The 19,194-nt window shown below is 39.8% G+C and overlaps 1 protein-coding gene across 17 annotated transcripts in view; it reads right to left on the reverse strand.

Moving 5' to 3' along the window:
• ctrip (E3 ubiquitin-protein ligase ctrip) overlaps window positions 1-19,194 on the reverse strand; it is a 322,022-nt gene that overhangs the window by 160,048 nt on the left and 142,780 nt on the right. For 15 of the 17 annotated variants that reach the window (XM_067157963.2, XM_067157962.2, XM_067157961.2 and 12 more), the window contains 2 exons: window positions 11,760-11,963; window positions 4,239-4,416 (listed from right to left, as the gene is read on the reverse strand). In XM_067157963.2, the coding sequence (XP_067014064.2) occupies window positions 4,239-4,416; window positions 11,760-11,963 (382 nt within the window). The remainder of the gene's footprint in view (window positions 1-4,238; window positions 4,417-11,759; window positions 11,964-19,194) is intronic. The other 2 variants (XM_067157973.2, XM_067157959.2) reach the window with 1 other exon arrangement.

Here is a 19,194-nt window from a genome sequence, read left to right on the forward strand (position 1 = left end):
AGAAGTCCTACGATTTGGTAGATAGAGAAACACATCCATATCCCAGCCAGTGAGCTCATTAAACAGATAATGAGGGACATCATCCAAGGTCATGTTCAGAGAGATACGATCTGAATCCTTAGGGATTAAAACAGGGGTAAGACAGGGGGATTGACTTTCTCCCCTTCTACCCAACTCTATTCATGACAAAGTGATTAGAGAGCATCACCAAAAAATGCTAGGAATAGGCAGTATATGAATGAAATACAAGAACAGAGGAATTGAAGTTGAGTGTCTAGCCCAGAGATCTTCAATTACCTTTCCCTGGGGTCCAAATTGATGCTAATATTAAAATAAAGGGGACTCTGGGTGAGTAAGACAGGTGCTGATCTAACAGTAACAACTGGTTCCTGGTTACAGAAGATCAGTACAGAGCCAAAGTGTAGACAGAAGCAGCATTTATTTCCTGCTTGAGTTTGGTACGAACATCCAATGATTAGCTCTACACTGAACACATTTTTAGCAGTAGACAGCAACTTGAATCACTTTAACATCACTTGGAAATGACATTCTAACCATTTCGACGAGACACTTTCACAGTTTCACAGCTGACTAATTTTTTGCCCTACCTGAAATTCAGGATACATTTGAAGATGTATGTATTGCCTTCTCCTGTTCTATGGTAACTATTCTCATGCATTCTGGACCAGCATCTGATGAAACTTTGAAGTGTTTAATCTTCTGGTTTCTTGCATCACAGCCACGTGAAAAATAATTGGCCGTAACTGAAATGCTTAGCCTACTGTTGAAATCAGATCAAAAATTAGATGTATGGCTTTTCAGGCGTTTGCTCTATTAACCAGCATTTCGTCTTAGGTCTGACACTAGACTCGTCAGAGTGGGATGTGTCAGACCCTACCCACTTATGCTAGTGTCAGACCTAAGACGAAATGCTGGTTAATAGAGCAAACGCCTGAAAAGCCATACATCTAATTTTTGATCTGATTTTTGATATGCTCTTTTGGTGGAAAAATTCCCTCCGTGGGAATTTAGAATTACTGTTGAAATGCCGCAATCAAAGAAACTCACTCATTATTTAGTTTACATATTTACAGGACTTTCTTATATACATAACTCTTCTAATAACATTATTACTTGAGAAAAATTTATCTTGTAACTAAACCACATATATTACAGAAGTAGTAGTATTATTCTTAACATATTAATAATACTTAAAATAAATTGAACTTCTATCTCTTGCACACAAATTATTATTATTATTATTATTATTATTATTATTATAATACATAACAAAATCACACCAACCTCAACAGAGTAGAGTAGATACCAGTAAAATACCACGTAAGGTGAAACCTTGTGTGTGGCAATTTAGAATATTAATTGCATAGAAATATATTTTTAAATGTTGCCTGAAGTACGAGTATGGGTATGAGTGAATGATGGATATGATCAACAGCACATGGTGGAGCATCGAATAGAAATTTAATATCGTGACGTGATATTCTCATTTAGTTATTTCTTCAATAACAGTTTTATTATCCCTAACAAAGGATTTAAGACTCTTCAGACTCATTTTCCGACCTAATGAAGTAGTTTGTAAAGAACCGGAAAGGACATTAAAGAATTTTGGAATGAAGTACAAGAAATGGCGCTTTGTTATGCTAAGTTTGGGTTTGTATAACATACAACGGTGGTTCATCTTACTGCGCGTTGAATATTCATGTTTAATGTTCTCAATTATATTTTTGTTTTTGTTAATATATTTGTATATTTCAAAGGCATAGAGCTGTTTTACATTAAATGTATTTGCTTCAGCATATAATTGACTACGTCGGTATAATCTTCCTTTTTGGTACATTATTCGTAATATAAGGTTTCGAACAACCTGTATTTTATTGATTACATTTTTGTAAGCTCCTCCCTATGCCAATATTCCGTAGCTAAGAATAGACTGAACTAAAGCGTAATAAACCTCTCTAATCAATTTCAAACTGGATATGTATTTTAAATTGTGAAATATAGAAACAGTTCTTCTAACTTTCTTTCTTAAATCGGTAATGTGACTTTTCCATTTCATGTTCGAATCAATTAATAATCCCAAATACTTAACATTACTCACTTTATAAATTTTGTAGCAGTTACAATTAAATTTACAGTTGTGTACAGTTAATTCATAAAATCGTTCCATGTATCTGTTACTGAAAAATTCATAAATTTTGTCTGATTGCATATTAAAATTGTCAGTTTTGCATCTGTATGTTCAAGTGTGAAGATGCGATTTTCAGAGCCCACTTTATGTTTCTTGTAGTGAATCATGATACACAAGTCTGAAATAAGCAAAATCTTACACTGGTGTATAAACAATATTTTAAAATTCATGTGTGGAGCAAGCAACAGCTAACTACCAAATGAGGCAGGGCAGAGGCCGCACACAACATGAGAAAAAAGTACTCACTGCCATCTGTGGAGCAAATAGGAAACCTGTTCATTCTCACATCTTCAAAATTTGATACTGTTATTTTAAGCAAATACTGTTTTAGGCCAGGGAACATGAAAGTTATACATTACTCTCTAAAATTTTTTTCTCTTTCTTTCTTACTTTTGCCATCATATAAACCTTGCAGGCCGAGCTGAGTGGCTCAGGCGGTTGAAGCGCTGGACTTCTGACCCCAACTTACCAGGTTCAATTCCGGCTCAGTCCGGTGATATTTGAAGGTGCTAAAATACGCTAGCCTTGCGCTTGTAAATTTACAGGCACATAAAAGAACTTCTGTGAGACAAAATTCCAACATCATGGCATCTCTGAAAAACTGTCAAAAAAAAAAGCAGTTAGTGGGACGTAAAAATACAATAACATTATCAAACCTTGCAGGTCTGGAAAAATGGGTCTGCATCCAGAATATAGTCCACCATTTAAAGACCCCTGGTGTAACCTTTGCAGACGAGTTCTTCCGTAGGAGTCAACAGAGGAGACAGGGAACTAGAAACTAACCAGATCCAGAAAAAGGTAGTAAGACAGACCTACAGATCTCCTTCAAGAGGAGACAGCACATGACCAACATGAAAACAGCACCCAGATGGGTGGCAGAGGGAGCAAGGATTCAGGCAATTGTATCAAGAATCAACATGATAAACTTTGCTTACAAACACCTACAATGAGGTGGTCTCAATCAATGGAAAACTGACGTTACTAGACAGTGATCCATCTGCAAACATTTTATGCAGCTGAATGTTAGAAGCTGACAAAAATAGGATAGGTCAGCAAGTTTTAATTGGTGGAGAGAAAAATTCTGAGGAAGATACTGAGACCCCAAAGATCAGAGGATGGATCATACAGAAAGAAAGGAAACCAAGGACAGACAAGATCTTAGACACCATCCAGAAGAGGACAGCCATGTTCTTCAGGCATGTACAGAATTGACCCAGGAAGACTGACCAAAGAGGTAGAAAGAAAAACTATCAGGAGGCGAAGAAAAACTCGGAACCAAGCACCATGGATGGAAGAGGGAGACTGCAGAGTGAAAAAAAAGGAAAGAATACTGTATGAGGATCGATGGCCAGAAGTTGGTGTGGTCCACAGTTGGTCTAACCAAAAGAAAGAAGTTGAACTGCACTCGTATTCACAAATTGCACCTCTCTGTGGCAGAAATTTAAGTTAGTGTCGTGTGGAATTAAGAGAAGTGCTGGGTAAGAAAAGTTTTGAAGCCCTCAAACATAGACGTTGCAGTGTGGACGTCCAGTGTCCGCTCACACAAAAGTGACAGTAACTTATCAAAAAATGTCGGACTGAGTTGACAGGGTTCCAAATTTAATTTTTTTTTTTTTTTTTTTTTTTTTGCAAGTTGCTTTACGTCGCACCGACACAGACAGGTCTTATGGCGACGATGGGACAGGAAGGAGCTAAGAGTGGGAAGGAAGCGGCCGTGGCCTTAATTAGGTACAGCCCCAGCATTTGCCTGGTGTGAAAATGGGAAACCACGGAAAACCATCTTCAGGGCTGCCGACAGTGGGGCTCGAACCCACTATCTCCCGAATACTGGATACTGGCCGCAATTAAGCGACTGCAGCTATCGAGCTCGGTCCAAATTTAATAACAAGCCTTTCACATGTCCAATGATTTCTATTTACTGATCTTTCAATTGGTTCTGGCCATTAGTTCCAGTACCCAGATCCAATTTGATATGTACAATCCACTGCTGCTCAAACTTAAGATTAAACACTATCATAAGTCAACTTACAGCTGAGAAGGGCTGGGAGCTCTCACTTCCTCAGACGCCAGGCTGGAGTCCTGCTGGGGAGTGAACCGGCGGACTTCAGGAGTGGCAGGTGATGAAGAAGAGTTAGGGGAACTGCTGAACACCAGACTAGTAGCACCACTAGTCGAGCCCACACTCAAACTGGGACCTGCACCAACAACTATCAATATTGAATAATCACCTCCGTAACACACTAATACTACAATAAACACACTGAACTTTAACTACTATCAACAGTTGTGTAAACCAACATACGCTACCACAGGTATCATGTTCGTCCATGCATACATTCCGACAATATCCTCTGCAGAGAGTTATTCCACAACAAAACAAGTCTTATAAAGACACAATGACATGTCAGATTATTATTACTACTACAAATGTTATCTTTACTGTCAGAAACTAGTAACACTTACACTATGCGGCCGACGGTAGTAATAGTACCGCACGTGTGCGCCCGAGTGTCGCTGTTAGCAATACTACTACCATTATATTTGAAATTCAGTCACTCAAACGCTATTAATGTTATTGAATTATTTTTCTTTTAACGTGTTGTCGATTTCATTCACTATTGATAAGTGGTGTTATCGATCGATAGCAATTGGTGGTGCAACTTTGGGACAAAGTTTCATAGCCACGTGCGCTCAGCTAGATCTTACCTAATTCCTGACATACGTAGTTCTCGCACGCTTTGGTTCGATTTATGCGCGCGTGTTCTAATGATTGATTATATGACTTCACAGATTTAAAATGTAAGTGTAGTAAGTCAACAGTAAGCAATCGTCTCTCGAGTAGTCAATTTAGGCTGTAGACTGACATATGGACCCTGGACACTGTACTAGTGTTTACAGGCCACGGATAAGTGAACCGATTATTATGGAACTTGTAAACGATTCAGATTCTTGTGTTGTTGTTTGAGTCATCAGTCCATAGACTGGTTTGATGCAGCTCTCCATGCCACCCTATCCTGTGCTAACCTTTTCATTTCTACGTAACTACTGCATCCTACATCTGCTCTAATCTGCTTGTCATATTCATACCTTGGTCAACCCCTACCGCTCTTACCACCTACACTTCCTTCAAAAACCAACTGAACAAGTCCTGGGTGTCTTAAGATGTGTCCGATCATTCTATCTCTTCTTCTTGTCAAATTTAGCCAAATCGATCTCCTCTCACCAATTCGATTCAGTATCTCTTCATTCGTGATTCGATCTATCCATCTCACCTTCAGCATTCTTCTGTAACACCACATTTCAAAAGCTTCTATTCTCTTTCTTTCTGAGCTAGTTATCGTCCATGTTTTACTTCCATACAATGCCACGCTCCACACTAGTCTTCAAAAACATCTAATTCCGATATCAATGTTTGAAGTGAGCAAATTTCTTTTCTTAAGAAAGCTCTTCCTTGCTTGTGCTAACCTGCATTTTATGCCCTCCTTACTTCTGCCATCATTAGTTATTTTACTACCCAAGTAACAATATTCATCTACTTTAAGACTTCATTTCCTAACCTAATATTTCCTACATCACCTGCCTTCGTTCAACTGCACTCCATTACTTTTGTTTTGGACTTATTTATTTTCATCTTGTACTCCTTACCCAAGACTCCATCCATACCATTCTGCAACTTTGAGATCTTCTGCAGTCTCAGATAAAATAACAATATCATCAGCAAATCTCAAGGTTTCGATTTCCTCTCCTTGGACTGTGATTCACTTTCCAAATTTCTCTTCGATTTCCTTTACTGCCTGTTCTACGTAAACACTGAAAAGGAGAGGGGACAAACTGCAGCCTTGCCTCACTCCTTTCTGGATTCCTGCTTCTTTTTCAAAGCACTCTATTCTTATCACTGCAGACTGATTTTTATACAGATTGTAGCTAATTCTTCGTTCTCGGTATCTGATCGCAATCACCTTCAGAATCGTAAACAGCTTGGTCCAATCAACATTATCGAATGCCTTTTCTAGATCTACGAATGCCATGTACGTGGGCTTGTCCTTGATTCGATCCTCTAAGATCAGACGTAAAGTCAGAATTGCTAAACATGTACCTGAATTTCTTCTGAAGCCAAATTGATCTTCTCCCAACTCAGCTTCAACTTGTTTTTCCATTCTTCTGTAAATAATGTGTGTTAAAATTTTGCAGTCAAGACATACTAAACTAATGGTGCGGTAGTTTTCACACCTGTCAGCATCGGCTTTCTTGGGAATAGGTATAACAACATTCTGCCGAAAATCGGATGGGACTTCTCCTGTCTCATACATCGTACATCCTGCTTTCTCCTAAGGCAGTCAGTAATTCAGAGGGAATGTCATCAATTCCAGGTGCCTTGTTCCTATACAGGTCACTTACAGCTCTGTCAAACTCTGACCTCAAAATTGGGTCTCCCATTTCATCAGCATCAACAGCCTCTTCATGTTCCAGAACCAAATTATCTACATCTTTACCTTGATACAACTGTTGGATATGTTCTTGCCATCTTTCTGCTTTGTCTTCTTTCCGTAGAAGTAGCTTTCCATCTGAGCTCTTAATATTCATACACCTAGATTTCCTTTCTCCAAAAGTTTCCTTGATTTTCCTGTATGCAGCATCTACCTTTCCCAGGACCATACAGCCTTCGACATCCTTGCACTTCTCCTTCAGCCATTCTTCCTTGGCTACCTTGGACTTTCTATCCACTTGATTCTTTAATCGCCTGTATTCTTTTCTGCCCCTTCATTTCTAGTATTCTTGTATTTTTGTCATTCATCAATCAGGTCTAGTATCTCCTGAGTTATCCACTGATTCTTAGTTGATCTTTTCTTCCTTCCTAACATTTCTTCAGCAGCCCTACTGACTTCATTTTTCATGACTCTCCACTCTTCCTCTATAGTGTTTCCTTCAGCCTTTTCATTTAGTCCTTGTGCAACATGTTCCTTGAAACAATCCATCACACTCTTTTCTTTCAACTTGTCTAGATCCCATCTTTTTGCATTCTTTCCTTTCTTCAAGTTCTTCAACTTCAGATGGCATTTCATGACCAACAAGTTGTGGTCAGAGTTCACGTCTGCTCCCGGGAAAGTTTTGCAATCCAACACCTGGTTTCTGAATCTCTGCCTAATCATAATGAAGTCTATTTGATACCTTCCAGTGTCTCCAGGTCTCGTCCACGTGTACAGCCGTAGTTTGTGATGTATGAACCAAGTATTGGCAAGGACTAAATTATGGTCAGTCCAGAATTTAACCAGCTGACTTCCTCTTTCGTTCCTTTGTCGCAATCCAAATTCTCCTACTGTACTACCTTCTCTTCCTTGGCCTACCACTGCATTCCAGTCTCCCATCACAATTAGATTCTCGTCACCTTTTACATATTGTATTAAATCTTCTATCTCCTCATACATTCTTTCGATTTCTTCATCCGCTGAACTAGTAGGCATAGAACTGCACAATTGTGGTGGGCATTGGTTTGGTGTCTATCCTGACAATAATTCTTTCACTATGCTCGTCGTATCTGTATGAAAGTGATTGTGAAGAACAAAAAATCTACAAGCCCGTCATCACCAGAAGAACTAGTTGCAAAAAAGACGAAGGGAGGTGAGAAGCACGGGAACACAACCGAAACAAGATATTGTTCCTGTGAACATGCCTGTTTTTTTTCTCCCCCTATCGAAATTTTGTGAACGTTTGGCAGATGATTTGGTGAGTAGTGTTACTGCTGAAATTACTGAAGAATCATGAGCACCATCTGCGGGAAGGCTAGTAGGTAGAGATTTATTTTTTACACTGAATAACTGCAGTGGGTGTGAGGAAGGAAGGACACTCGCAGCATATGTGCATATTTGCTACGACAAGTCCAAACACATCACCGGCTGTGCTGTGAAGAAAATGACAGTATATTGCCATAAATATGGCGTAGGTCTTTGCGTAGGAGAATGTTTCGAGTGTTGCTATACCAAAGCTAGGTATTGGGAATAACGATGTGTAATTCAGTTTTTCAGTGACTGAAAACTATCGAATTTTCTGAGTGAATTAGAAATTAAAGTGTGTGAACAAGGATACCAGAATATACCAATATTGTTAATTGATTTTAGTTACAATCCTGAAGGTACGTATTTTTGAATTGATTTCATGCGATAGTCCACTTTTTCTAGAATATGTATATAAATTTGTTTATCCTGCAAACACTGATAAACCTGTGATTTTTTTCCAAGGCACAAGGTAAGGATGCTATCCTGACTCATCCGGGTTCATAGTGTTAATGTATGGTTAGAGTTCATGGTTTATAGCATTTAAAAATCAGAGATTTAGCGTTTTGATTTTCAAATTTAGCGTTTTGTAGCATATAAACTTCTCAAATTTAGCATTTTGTAGCAAATTGGTTAAAAATAGGCATAATTTGCTAAATTGCACACACAACAGTTGGGAGTAAAATCATACTGTTTAATCACACATTGCAGTATTGAATTCATTATGGAAAATAAGACAAACATCAACATAATACCGCAAGAAGTATTAACGCACACACAGGAATATGCTTATGTTCAAATTTACAAACACAATTTCAAAGTGAAAAATACTCTTCTGAACTTATTTATTTATCAATTCAATAATGATTGAAGTACAACATGCCAATTGTTTAAAAGGTGTCCTCCTTCAATTGAGACTGCCTATCAGTTACAATTATGTTGTACTTGCTAAAAAAAACTCTACATCGACACTGTTCATAGAGGCCCAAATGCACAGAAGTGCTGCCAGGCAAAGGAAGGACTGCAAAACATTTTTTTTCTTTTTCAAGTTTTTGATTGCAGAGTCGGCACATCAATATAGGCCATCTGTATCGCTTACATAAAAATGTCCCGATTTGCGACTTTCGGCATGCTGTTTGATCGTCACTTCGCTTCTACCCATGGCGACCAGACAATAAAATAAATCGCTACCGAACTTTTCAACAGAACTACTACTTAAGACCAATGTCAAGAATAACCGAGTATGATCAAGGGTCAACACACAAAGAGAATGAACGTGGTGCTTGAAAGTGTATTTGCTGTTTGATTGTTCTTTGCAGTGCTCTTTAGCCAGTGAAAGAAATTCCACACATTGAATGATTTAACCCTTTGGCCTACCATTACTTGTGAAAGGAAATATTCCCTTACATACCATTTATTTTTTCGTCACTTTAACATAAATTTGATTAATCACATAGGCTACATAAGAATACACAAAGGAAAGTGAGCTTTTAGCTCGTCTATAGTAACAGGAAACCAATGTTTTTGTTCATAAGTATTACTGGTTTCAAGGGAAGCAGATAAATTAGCAAGAAATATAGAGCCATAGCCATAGGCATTGGTTTCCTTAGTAACGTGATCCCAGAACTGTGGGGTTAGAAATTCATTCCCTACGTCCATTTCTTTCGGATTATTACCCAACCCCCTCCTCACTATAGAGTGAATTTCAAAAACTGGTTTACATGTTACAGAAAGAGGCTTATTGTCAACAAGATCATAATTCCAAGTATCATTTTACTAGACTTCTCACTGGGCGAGTTGGCCGTGCGGTTAGGAGTGCGCAGCTGTAAGCTCGCATCCGGGAGATAGTGGGTTCGAACCCCACTGTCGGCAGCCCTGAAGATGATTTTCCGTGGCTTCCCATTTTCACACCAGGCAAGTGCTGGGACTGTACCTTAATTACGGCAACGGCCGCTTCCTTCCCATTCCTAGGCCTTTCCTATCCCATCGTCGCCGTAAGACCCATCTGTGTCAGTGCGACGTAAAGCAAGTAGCAAAAAAAACTAAACTTCTCACTCGCTCTTGTTGCATTCTGGCTTTGTCACGTAGTTTCAATTGGCACTATCATCTCGGAACTGAAATCGTAATCACTTTCATCACTGTCATTTGAAGAAGAAGTAGTATTTTCACTCTCCAGAGAATCATTTCCACTTTCAACATCACTATTTTCAGGCCAGTTACAAATAAACTCATCCATGCCGCGTTTGGATGCCGCCACGATTGTTTACAACGAGCGCCAAATGAGCGGCTTTTTATTTTCCGTATTTCAGCTCAGAGTTGCTATTTACACAGAGAAAATAGCTTCAGGTATCATCTGACATCAAGCGGGTAGGCTGCAAAACAAAGAGAATAAATCTCTCTGATCAGCTAACTGCGATAATGAACTTATAAATCTTCCGTGCACCAGGACGGAAGTGTCCGTCAAAGCATGTTACCACTTTACGATCGCAATGGGCGCCGTAATAATTATTTCTCCTGAAATAAATAACATATATCTTATTTTTTAAGAAAAATGCATCGTTTTTAAAAAGATATCTTTATTTCGTATAAAACTGAGAGTTTCGCATCTATTTCGCATAAATTGTATAATTTCACATTTTGAACCAATTTCGCATTTTATCGCTAATTCAAAATCGCTAAAAACCACTCGTACGGGTCATATAAGATGAAGGCACATACACTGACAAAGTTTCGACATATTTCGCATTTATCGCAAATTATAAAGATCACAAACTCTATGTATGGTATCTCCCTGGGTTTTGTGCACTTACAATGCATTATTTAAACATGCAACATTTGCAGATCTTTTCACACAAGAAGCAAGGACATACTAATGTTGAAATAAACCACAATATGAGGTAAGGTTCACTGCTTACAGAGGTTCCAGTAGACATTTTCGAATTATTTCTTTCTCACAGCATTTCACCACGACATTTGCAACGATTCTTTCTCCGCACTTTGTATCACTGAGTGTCAGGATGTTTGCTCAGTAAGTATGAGGCAATAAGACAAACCTCCAGCCAACTGTTCTCTACGAACAGAGAACAACTACAAGCATAATACTTCCATCTATTCCCCTTCAACATAGTTCCAGTCAACTGACGCAGGTAGTATATCGGTTCCTTGTTTTGAAATCGCCTCAGCCATAATTCCATAGTTCGTTTATTTCCTACCCCCATCCCCTGCACCTCACACAACTTGATCAATGAAACACTACTTCATCCAAGGTGTACTCAATACAATTAACACCCATCTGTTTATGACAGTGAGCCTCCTGTAGCTGAAAACACAGTGATGAAAGGAAAACTTCCTTACACTAATCTGCTACATTTTACTCCCATCTTTACGGAGGAGCAATCCCTCCTTCGCCAGACTGACACAGATAAGGAGAAGGGACACTACATCTTCAAACAAACAGGCTATTCTCATTTCTGCTTCCCAGCTTCGCAGATTATCAGTCTTTATACGGGAAGTGAGGTAGAAGAAGAAAGCTTGATAAACACATATCTGGCATATATCTGTAGTTCCTTTGCTGCCTGACCTTACAATGTCTTATCTCTAGTTCTCTAGTAGTGGGACCTAGCATAGCTTCTGACTACTCGTGGCGATACTCCTCTCGATCTGCCCCATTCTATGACCATTATTGTTTTTCCCATAAAGTAGCAGTCACTGAGGCAATATTTACCAATCTTGTTGCTTATAGTAGGGAGACAACACCAGAACTGCACCATGAAACTCACCAAGAACAATGCTGCCGTTGGGACTCCCAGCACCAGACGCCAGAAGCTGAGCACTACTACTGCCAGCAAGGACCATGGTCACATTGCAGGCAGAGGACGACGGGCCAGGCTGTGGACAGTTCTCCTGCTTGACCATGACCTTGGGCGGAGACATACCGAGAGGAACGCTAGGATCTGCAAGCTGTTTGATCTGGTGCATCACTCCTGCAAATAGCAAAATGAAGTTTACAGCATTTGGTTCTATACAATACCATTAACAACTGACAGTACTTCATCTCTCCTGCAGATTTTCTTGGTTCTAAATATAAGGGTTGATAACGGCCAAAAATGCTATAAATATATGGCTACCACTGGAGCTCAACTTATTGTAGACTTTAGCTACACGACAACATGCACACACATCCTGGAAGGGAAATGGAAAGTGAACTCAGGAGGAAGGAATGATACGAAGATACCCTGATAACACAGAAAAGAAAGAGCTCAAGATTTTTCAAGCAAGTGCCTTTACTACACACAATAATTATATATTGAACAATTACTTTAACTGATACAACTATCACTGCTCTCATGGCCATCAACACAAAAATTAAGCAATATTACTGCTGTTTCACAAAATGCCATTATACTGTGAAAAGCTTCTGTTGCCATCTGATTACATAAAATTATAAATTGGTAAGTAATACACATATTCAGCATTTTCCTCCATTTCTCCTGTCAGCATTGCTCATCCACATAGAATTGCTATACGAAGCTCTAACACCAAACGCGATAAAGTATTCCTAGAATCCATGAGCACAGACAGCACATTTCCTTAAACTATCCAGTATACACTAGACAGAGATTATCATTACAGAGTCGCTTTTCTAAATGGTTCCATCACTCCATATGTTGTATGTCCTCAGAAAGGCTGTATACTAGTGGCTACCAACACGCTGAAGTAGTTTCTTCAATTTCCTTCGAGTAGCACAATACACTTCAAAGTTTATCGTTTAACCACGAGGGAAGACATCAAACAGAATAACCCTTCAGAGTCCCAGAAGACTGCAGCCATGACTTTCCCAGCTGAGGGTACGGTTTTGAACTTTTCCTTCATGGGCGAGTTGGTGTGGCGCCACTCCATGGATTGCCATTTTGTTTCCAGTTTGAAGTGATGAATCCATGTTTCATCACCTGTGACAATGTTCGACAAGAAATTACCACCTTCAGCGTCATGACGGGCAAGCAATTCCACACAGATGTTTCTTGTTTGCTCTTTACGGTCTTCCATTAGGTGCCAAGGAACCCAGCGGGAACAAAGCTGTGAATACTCCAACTGATAGGTAAGTATGTCAGCACTAGCACCAAATGTGAAGTTCAGCAGCGAGGTATTTGTGATCCATTAATCACCTCGAATAAGGGTGTCCGCACGTTCCAACATTGGAGGCGTCACAGCTGTGTGAAGCCGGCCGACACGTGGGAGATCAGACAGGTTTGCTCGACCATGTTGTGATGATGGAACGCCTCACCGTGCTTTTGTCCACTGCCAGGTCTCCGTACACATTCCGCAAGCGTCTACAAATATCTGTGACGCCCTGGTTTTCTGCCAAAAGAAACTAACTGCTGTCTGTTTGGTACACACCTCCATCACAGACACCACCTTGAAGGCTTGTTATAGTGCGGCCACCTATCGGAACTTAATGAACCTCTAATCGACGAAGTCAGAATATTCAAAGGTGCCCCAAACAAAATTCCATTTTTTTTTAAAATGGAAACTGGCCAAGAAATAAAATGTGCTGCATTTTGTATTGAACGCCCTTCATAATATTCAAAGCACTGTTGCTGGAGTGTCTGCATTTTATTAAAGGTGCACCTCTGGAATGGCCTCAAAACCTTTGAGGATGTCGCCAGACTCTGGGCTGAGGACCGAACTGACACTTCATCCCATCGAATGTCACCGAGAGAATAAACATTGGATTTCAGACAACTTCAACCAGGCTGTGGATCACATCTATACAGCGTTCCAACCTTAAATTGCAGTACAGCAGTAATGGGATAATTCCGTCTCTTTCCTTCTCCCATGTTTTGCGGGTAGCGCTGTCCTACTCTAATGCAGCGGGTTTGCCAAATATCCGTAAATTAGAATGTTATCGGTTAAAATGGGTGAATACAGTGTTATGTACAGAATTTTAAGGCGCATATGATGCCGTTAACAAAAAAAATGTAAAAAAATTAATTTAGTGTGAAAATGGTAATAAAATGGAAAGTTACACCAAATGTAAAATCTTCATTGCATAGAACTTATCATGTCGTAACTCCTATTTTATATTCATGATTTTCCTAATTTTTTCACTGCTGGTAAAGAAACATTTCAGCTCGATGTAGAAAGGTTTATTTTTAAACTTAAGTGATAACAAAATGCTGTATATGCGTTTATTTTCAGTCATGTTCAGGGATTTTTATGTGCAGACACGAAAAAGTCAGTCGCTGGCCAGCGTCTTTCCCATTGAATTTGCATGGGGGTCAAAGCGAGGCAAATGGACTTCAGATATGGAAGCTATTTTTAAAACAATCCCGAAGGTTTTATCTTGCTTAGTTCTTAATTTGTGACAGGAAGAATGTCTTCTTGAATTTTGGTTTCGCGCCTGACTCGGCTGGCTGTCTGTCTGGCTGAAGTACTGGTAGTGATCACCCAAACATGCGCTTTTAACACTTCCAGACAGTCGCATGCAGTGCAGTGCTCATTTTGTCAATAGTGTGTATAATAGTGATTAAATACATATTAGTGACATATGTACAATTCTTGAGGGCAAGTGTATTTCGTTTGTGTGGTTCGGGAGTTCGTGCTCGTGCGTGGAGACCTTAGTTCGAAGAAAAAGTGCAGAAGGATCATGGCGTGGTTAAAGCAAATCAAACGGTCTTCAGATAGGGAGTTATTTTTAAATCATACCTCAAGTCCTTACCTCGTTATCTCTTAATTTATGACAGGGAGAACGTCTCGTTTGTTTACGTTTCACGAGTGACTCAGATGGCTGGCCAGTAATGATCTCCCAAACATTGAGCTTTTAAATATACTGACAGCCGTGTGCAGTGGTGTTCATTTAATCAGTATTATAAGATTGGTTAAGTAAAGATCAGTGATAAATGTATAGTTCTTGAGGACAAGTGGATTGTGTTTGCTGTGTTTGTGTAGTCTGTTAAGTTGTGAGTTCGTGCTCGTGCGGGGGGTTCTTAGTTCGAAGAAAAAATGCAGAAGGATGTACAATGGATCGTCAAATTAAAAAGAAACGTTCCGTAGGTAAACTCAGGGGAAAGAAACGCAATATTATAATGAGTGTCCTGGATTATTTCTTAAAGACTATAAATGTGACTAGTGCAGTCAGTGAAACAGCTAAAGCTACAGGTTGTTCTGAAAGAACAATCTATGCTATAAGGAAGGAACACACACATGGTCCTTTGCGAACTCCCGCAAAGAAAAAGCAAAAAAGAGAAGGACGGCAGAAAAATGCAAGGAAAATTAAATATGATGAAATTGTGCAAAGTGGAGTGCGTCGGATAGTTCACTCTCTTTTATTTGCTAACATACCACCGACATTGAACGTGATTTTGAGTCGCGTAAATTGAGAAGATTCTTTGCCACGATTTTCCAAAACTACGTTGTATCGCTTCTTACATGATATAGGCTTCCGCTATTTAAGACGGGGTAATAAAGCGGCTTCCATTGAAACCGATGAAATTATTAATTGGAGGCACAGATATCTCAGGGAGATAACACGTTTGAGGGCACAAAATAAAGCTATAATTTACACAGATGAATCGTGGGTAAATATTGGGCAGACAGTGACAAAAGAATGGAAGGATACGACAGTGAAAAGTGCACAGCAGGCCGCCACTGAAGGGGTGAGTTCGGGACTTCGGCCACCGAAAATCCGAGGACCGCGATTCGCCTTAGTCCACGTGGGTAATGAACATGGTTTTGTTCCAAATGCTGAACTAACATTTTTTTTGCCATAAAAACACGGCGGACGCCCACGAGGAAATGACTGGTGAAATTTACGAGAAGTGGTTTTCGGAACAACTGTTGCCGAACACTCCCGAAGGTGCCGTGATCGTGCTGGATAATGCCGCTTATCATTCCCGTAAGTTGGAACCTTTGCCGGTGACTTCTTGGCGAAAAGATGACATCGTACAGTGGTAACGTAAAAAGCAAATATCTTTTGAGGATGGGATGCTCAAGCGAGAATTGTTGCACATCGCTTCTCAGCATAGGGCTCTGTATGATAAGCAGAGAACAGACGAAATGGCAAAAGCGGCAGGTCGGCAGGTTCTACGTCTCCCGCCTTATCACTGCGAGTTATCCCTATTGAGATGGTGTGGTCCCAGGTGAAAAACTAAATCCGGTATCATAACGTATCATTCAAGAAAAATATGGAAAATTTAATAACCGCTGCATATAAGAACATTACAGTGGACAATTGGGCAAATTACGTGAACGAAGTAAAGAAAAATGAAGGAGATTTGTGGAAAGCAGACGAATTACAGGACGATGTCGACGATGAACAGTTTTTAGTAAGACTTTCTTCATCTTCCGGATCATCCTCAAGTTCATCTCCCGAACCCTGTTCATCCAAAGCGGGAACATCAGGCCTTGCAGTAATGATAGAAGGTGTACGTCCATTATCTAAGAGCAACGACAGTGATTAAGGTATGTTGTATTTATTTTACCATGCTACAAATATCAATTTATGAATGAATGAACTTAAAATTACAAAATTACAAACGAAAAATGTGGAATTGTGCCGCACTGTTTGAGTCACACTCGAGCGTTATCTTCACGAGTCGATTTCGCAACAGCGCGCTCCATTTACGCTGTACTGCAATTTAAGGTTGGAACGCTCTATAGAAAAAAATCACCTACTGGTTTTGTTAAGAGCCAGCAGTCTGCTCTCCACATTCAAGGTGTTTCGACTTATTCAAGAAGAGATGAGATAAACAGCTGACAGGGAATTTACCACCTGGGTAACAGCCTTAAGTGTATCAATTATGATTTAACTCTGGACCAGAAGGAAGGCCTTCAAAGACACCTTTGTGACAGAAGCCAAAAATCTATGTGGAGTTACAAGTTCTATCAAAAGAAAAAAGGAGACATCATGGTGGAACGATAGAGTGAAAACAGCGGTGAAAGAAAAAAACCAAATAAAGAAGGCACTGGACAAGGAAAAACAAAAACAGGGACAAGAACTAAATGAACAAGAATACAAAGACTCCAAGCAGTATATAGGAACAAGAAACTTGCTGTAAAGAACATTGTAAGGGAAGAAAAAGAGAAGAAATGGAATGAGCTTGCAGACAAACTGGAAGAGGACAGTAGAGGAAATATGAAACTGCTATACAGAGTAGTGAAAAACAAGCAAAGGGATCAAGAGACCATAAAAGCAATAGAACGTGATGATGGAACTCTGGCACAAGAAGAGAGAGAAATTAAACAAGAACTCGGGATCCATTTAGAAAAGCTGCTGAATGGTGTGCCATTTGGTGATGGCCCTGTACCGATAGTGTGTCATTTTGGTTCGTTTCAGAACCCTTTTACCTGGCATGTTTTTAACTAGCTCGCACTACGTGAGTTAAGTGTTTCCCGATGTACTCATCAGGTGGCAGCTCTCTGCCGTTTGTCAGTGAAGGTCAAGCTTCCTACCAGAAGAATAGCATTTTGCTATTCTTTGCCCGAGTTTCAGTTTTTATGACGTGAAATATCAATATGGATCCCATGCGGAATGAATCAGCCTTTGTGGTGTATCAGAACGTTTTTAAAAGGTTCAAATGAATGCTACGACCCTTTGATCTTTCTAACTATTTGTTTATATATCGCCAGGTACGTGCACTCCTTGCTTAATATTTGTTTCTCTTGTCTAATGTTGTTACGTACTGTTTCCACTGTCGTTTGAATGGGATGCATGTGATGCCTCAAAGACATTATTCCTATTAATGATATGGGCCTGCACCTTTGCTCTTGTACCTTTTGTCTGCGTAGAATTAACCGTGCAAAATAACTCACAATCTGTGTCGGAGCCCACGATGGCCGGATCTGTACGAATCACGATATACTGGCAACGTATGCATGCTATATTATATGGCCTGAAGTGCTGGCATTGGATGTGTCTGCGCCCGTTGTCCTGTGACTCTGGGAGGTCACTACTTTGGTTGGGTCCGGCCCTTAACCTACTGGCGATATTGCTGCCATGTATATCTTATCGTGTTGGAGTGAAAGCTCGTGCGAATGTTGTGATTGGATGATTGGAGGACAACAGACGTATTGTTTGTATTTTATTGAATGTTCACTTTTCATTTCTTTCGATTCCTTTGGGATTCGTCTTTGTTTCTTTGAATCCGTACGTATGTCTATCACACGTTATCGCCTTTTTCTTGTATGGTTGGCTTTTATTTTGGTCACTATCTGTTGTTTCATTACATCATATCTTGCGTATGCATTGGTCCTCAGCCCCCTGTTCACCCTATGGGAGCTTAGGTACTTTTCCCCTTTTTGCTCCTAGATTTTTCTTGAGGAGTGGATTGTTGCCGTTCTGATACGTCTAATTTGGTGTAGGCGTGTATTGCGTGGGTGTTTTTATTTCATATATATGATGCTTACATGCACTGACCAAATAATAACTTTCATGCTATGAATTTGAATAAGAATCAGGTGGGAAGCATGACCTGTGTGAACCTCCTGGCATAATCAATTACTGAATGTAGTCGCCCATTTGCCTTGATTGTCGGCGACAGTTGTGTCCATTTGAAATTGCACGTATGTTCAAAACCTTTATTATCTTTCCTTGACCTGGTTAATTTCATGTTAAATATTTTCCCTTCTTTTCTTTCCTTAGTGTTTGTTTGAATAAATTGTGTATTCATGTACTTCTCAGCTTTAATTCTCAAGTAGCATCAGTCCTTGGTAGATTTGATTTAAGGGGCCAGTCTCCTGTTCAAGGCCTGTTTCTTGCAGCCTTTCTCAATCGCAGTCCTCAGACGTGAATTTATTTTGTTTATTGTGCCTCTGTGGACTGCATATGTGGGACTTTCGCGTGTGTTTGGGGTGGGGGTTTGGCTCAATGGAGATACAGAAAACATAACGGATAGAGGAGAGCCAGGTCAAGGAACCACAACTGAACCACCAATTACATGGCTTAAGGTTGAAAATGCGCTCAAGAGCATGAAGAAAGGAAAGGCAGTGGGCATAGATGAAGTAAGTGCAGATATGCTGAAAGCAGCGGGAGTTCCAGGAATCCAATGGCTCTACAGATGGCTCAACTAGATATAGGAGGAAAATACTATTCCTGAGGACTGGAAGACGGGCATCACTGTGCCTCTGTTCAAGAAAGGAAACCGACGAAAATGTACTAATTACCGTGGTATCACACTACTGTCTCATGTCCTGAAAATATTGGAAAAAATAATAGAG

Source organism: Anabrus simplex, chromosome 14 (genome assembly GCF_040414725.1).
Source record: "Anabrus simplex isolate iqAnaSimp1 chromosome 14, ASM4041472v1, whole genome shotgun sequence".
Classification (NCBI taxonomy): Eukaryota; Metazoa; Arthropoda; class Insecta; order Orthoptera; family Tettigoniidae; genus Anabrus; species Anabrus simplex.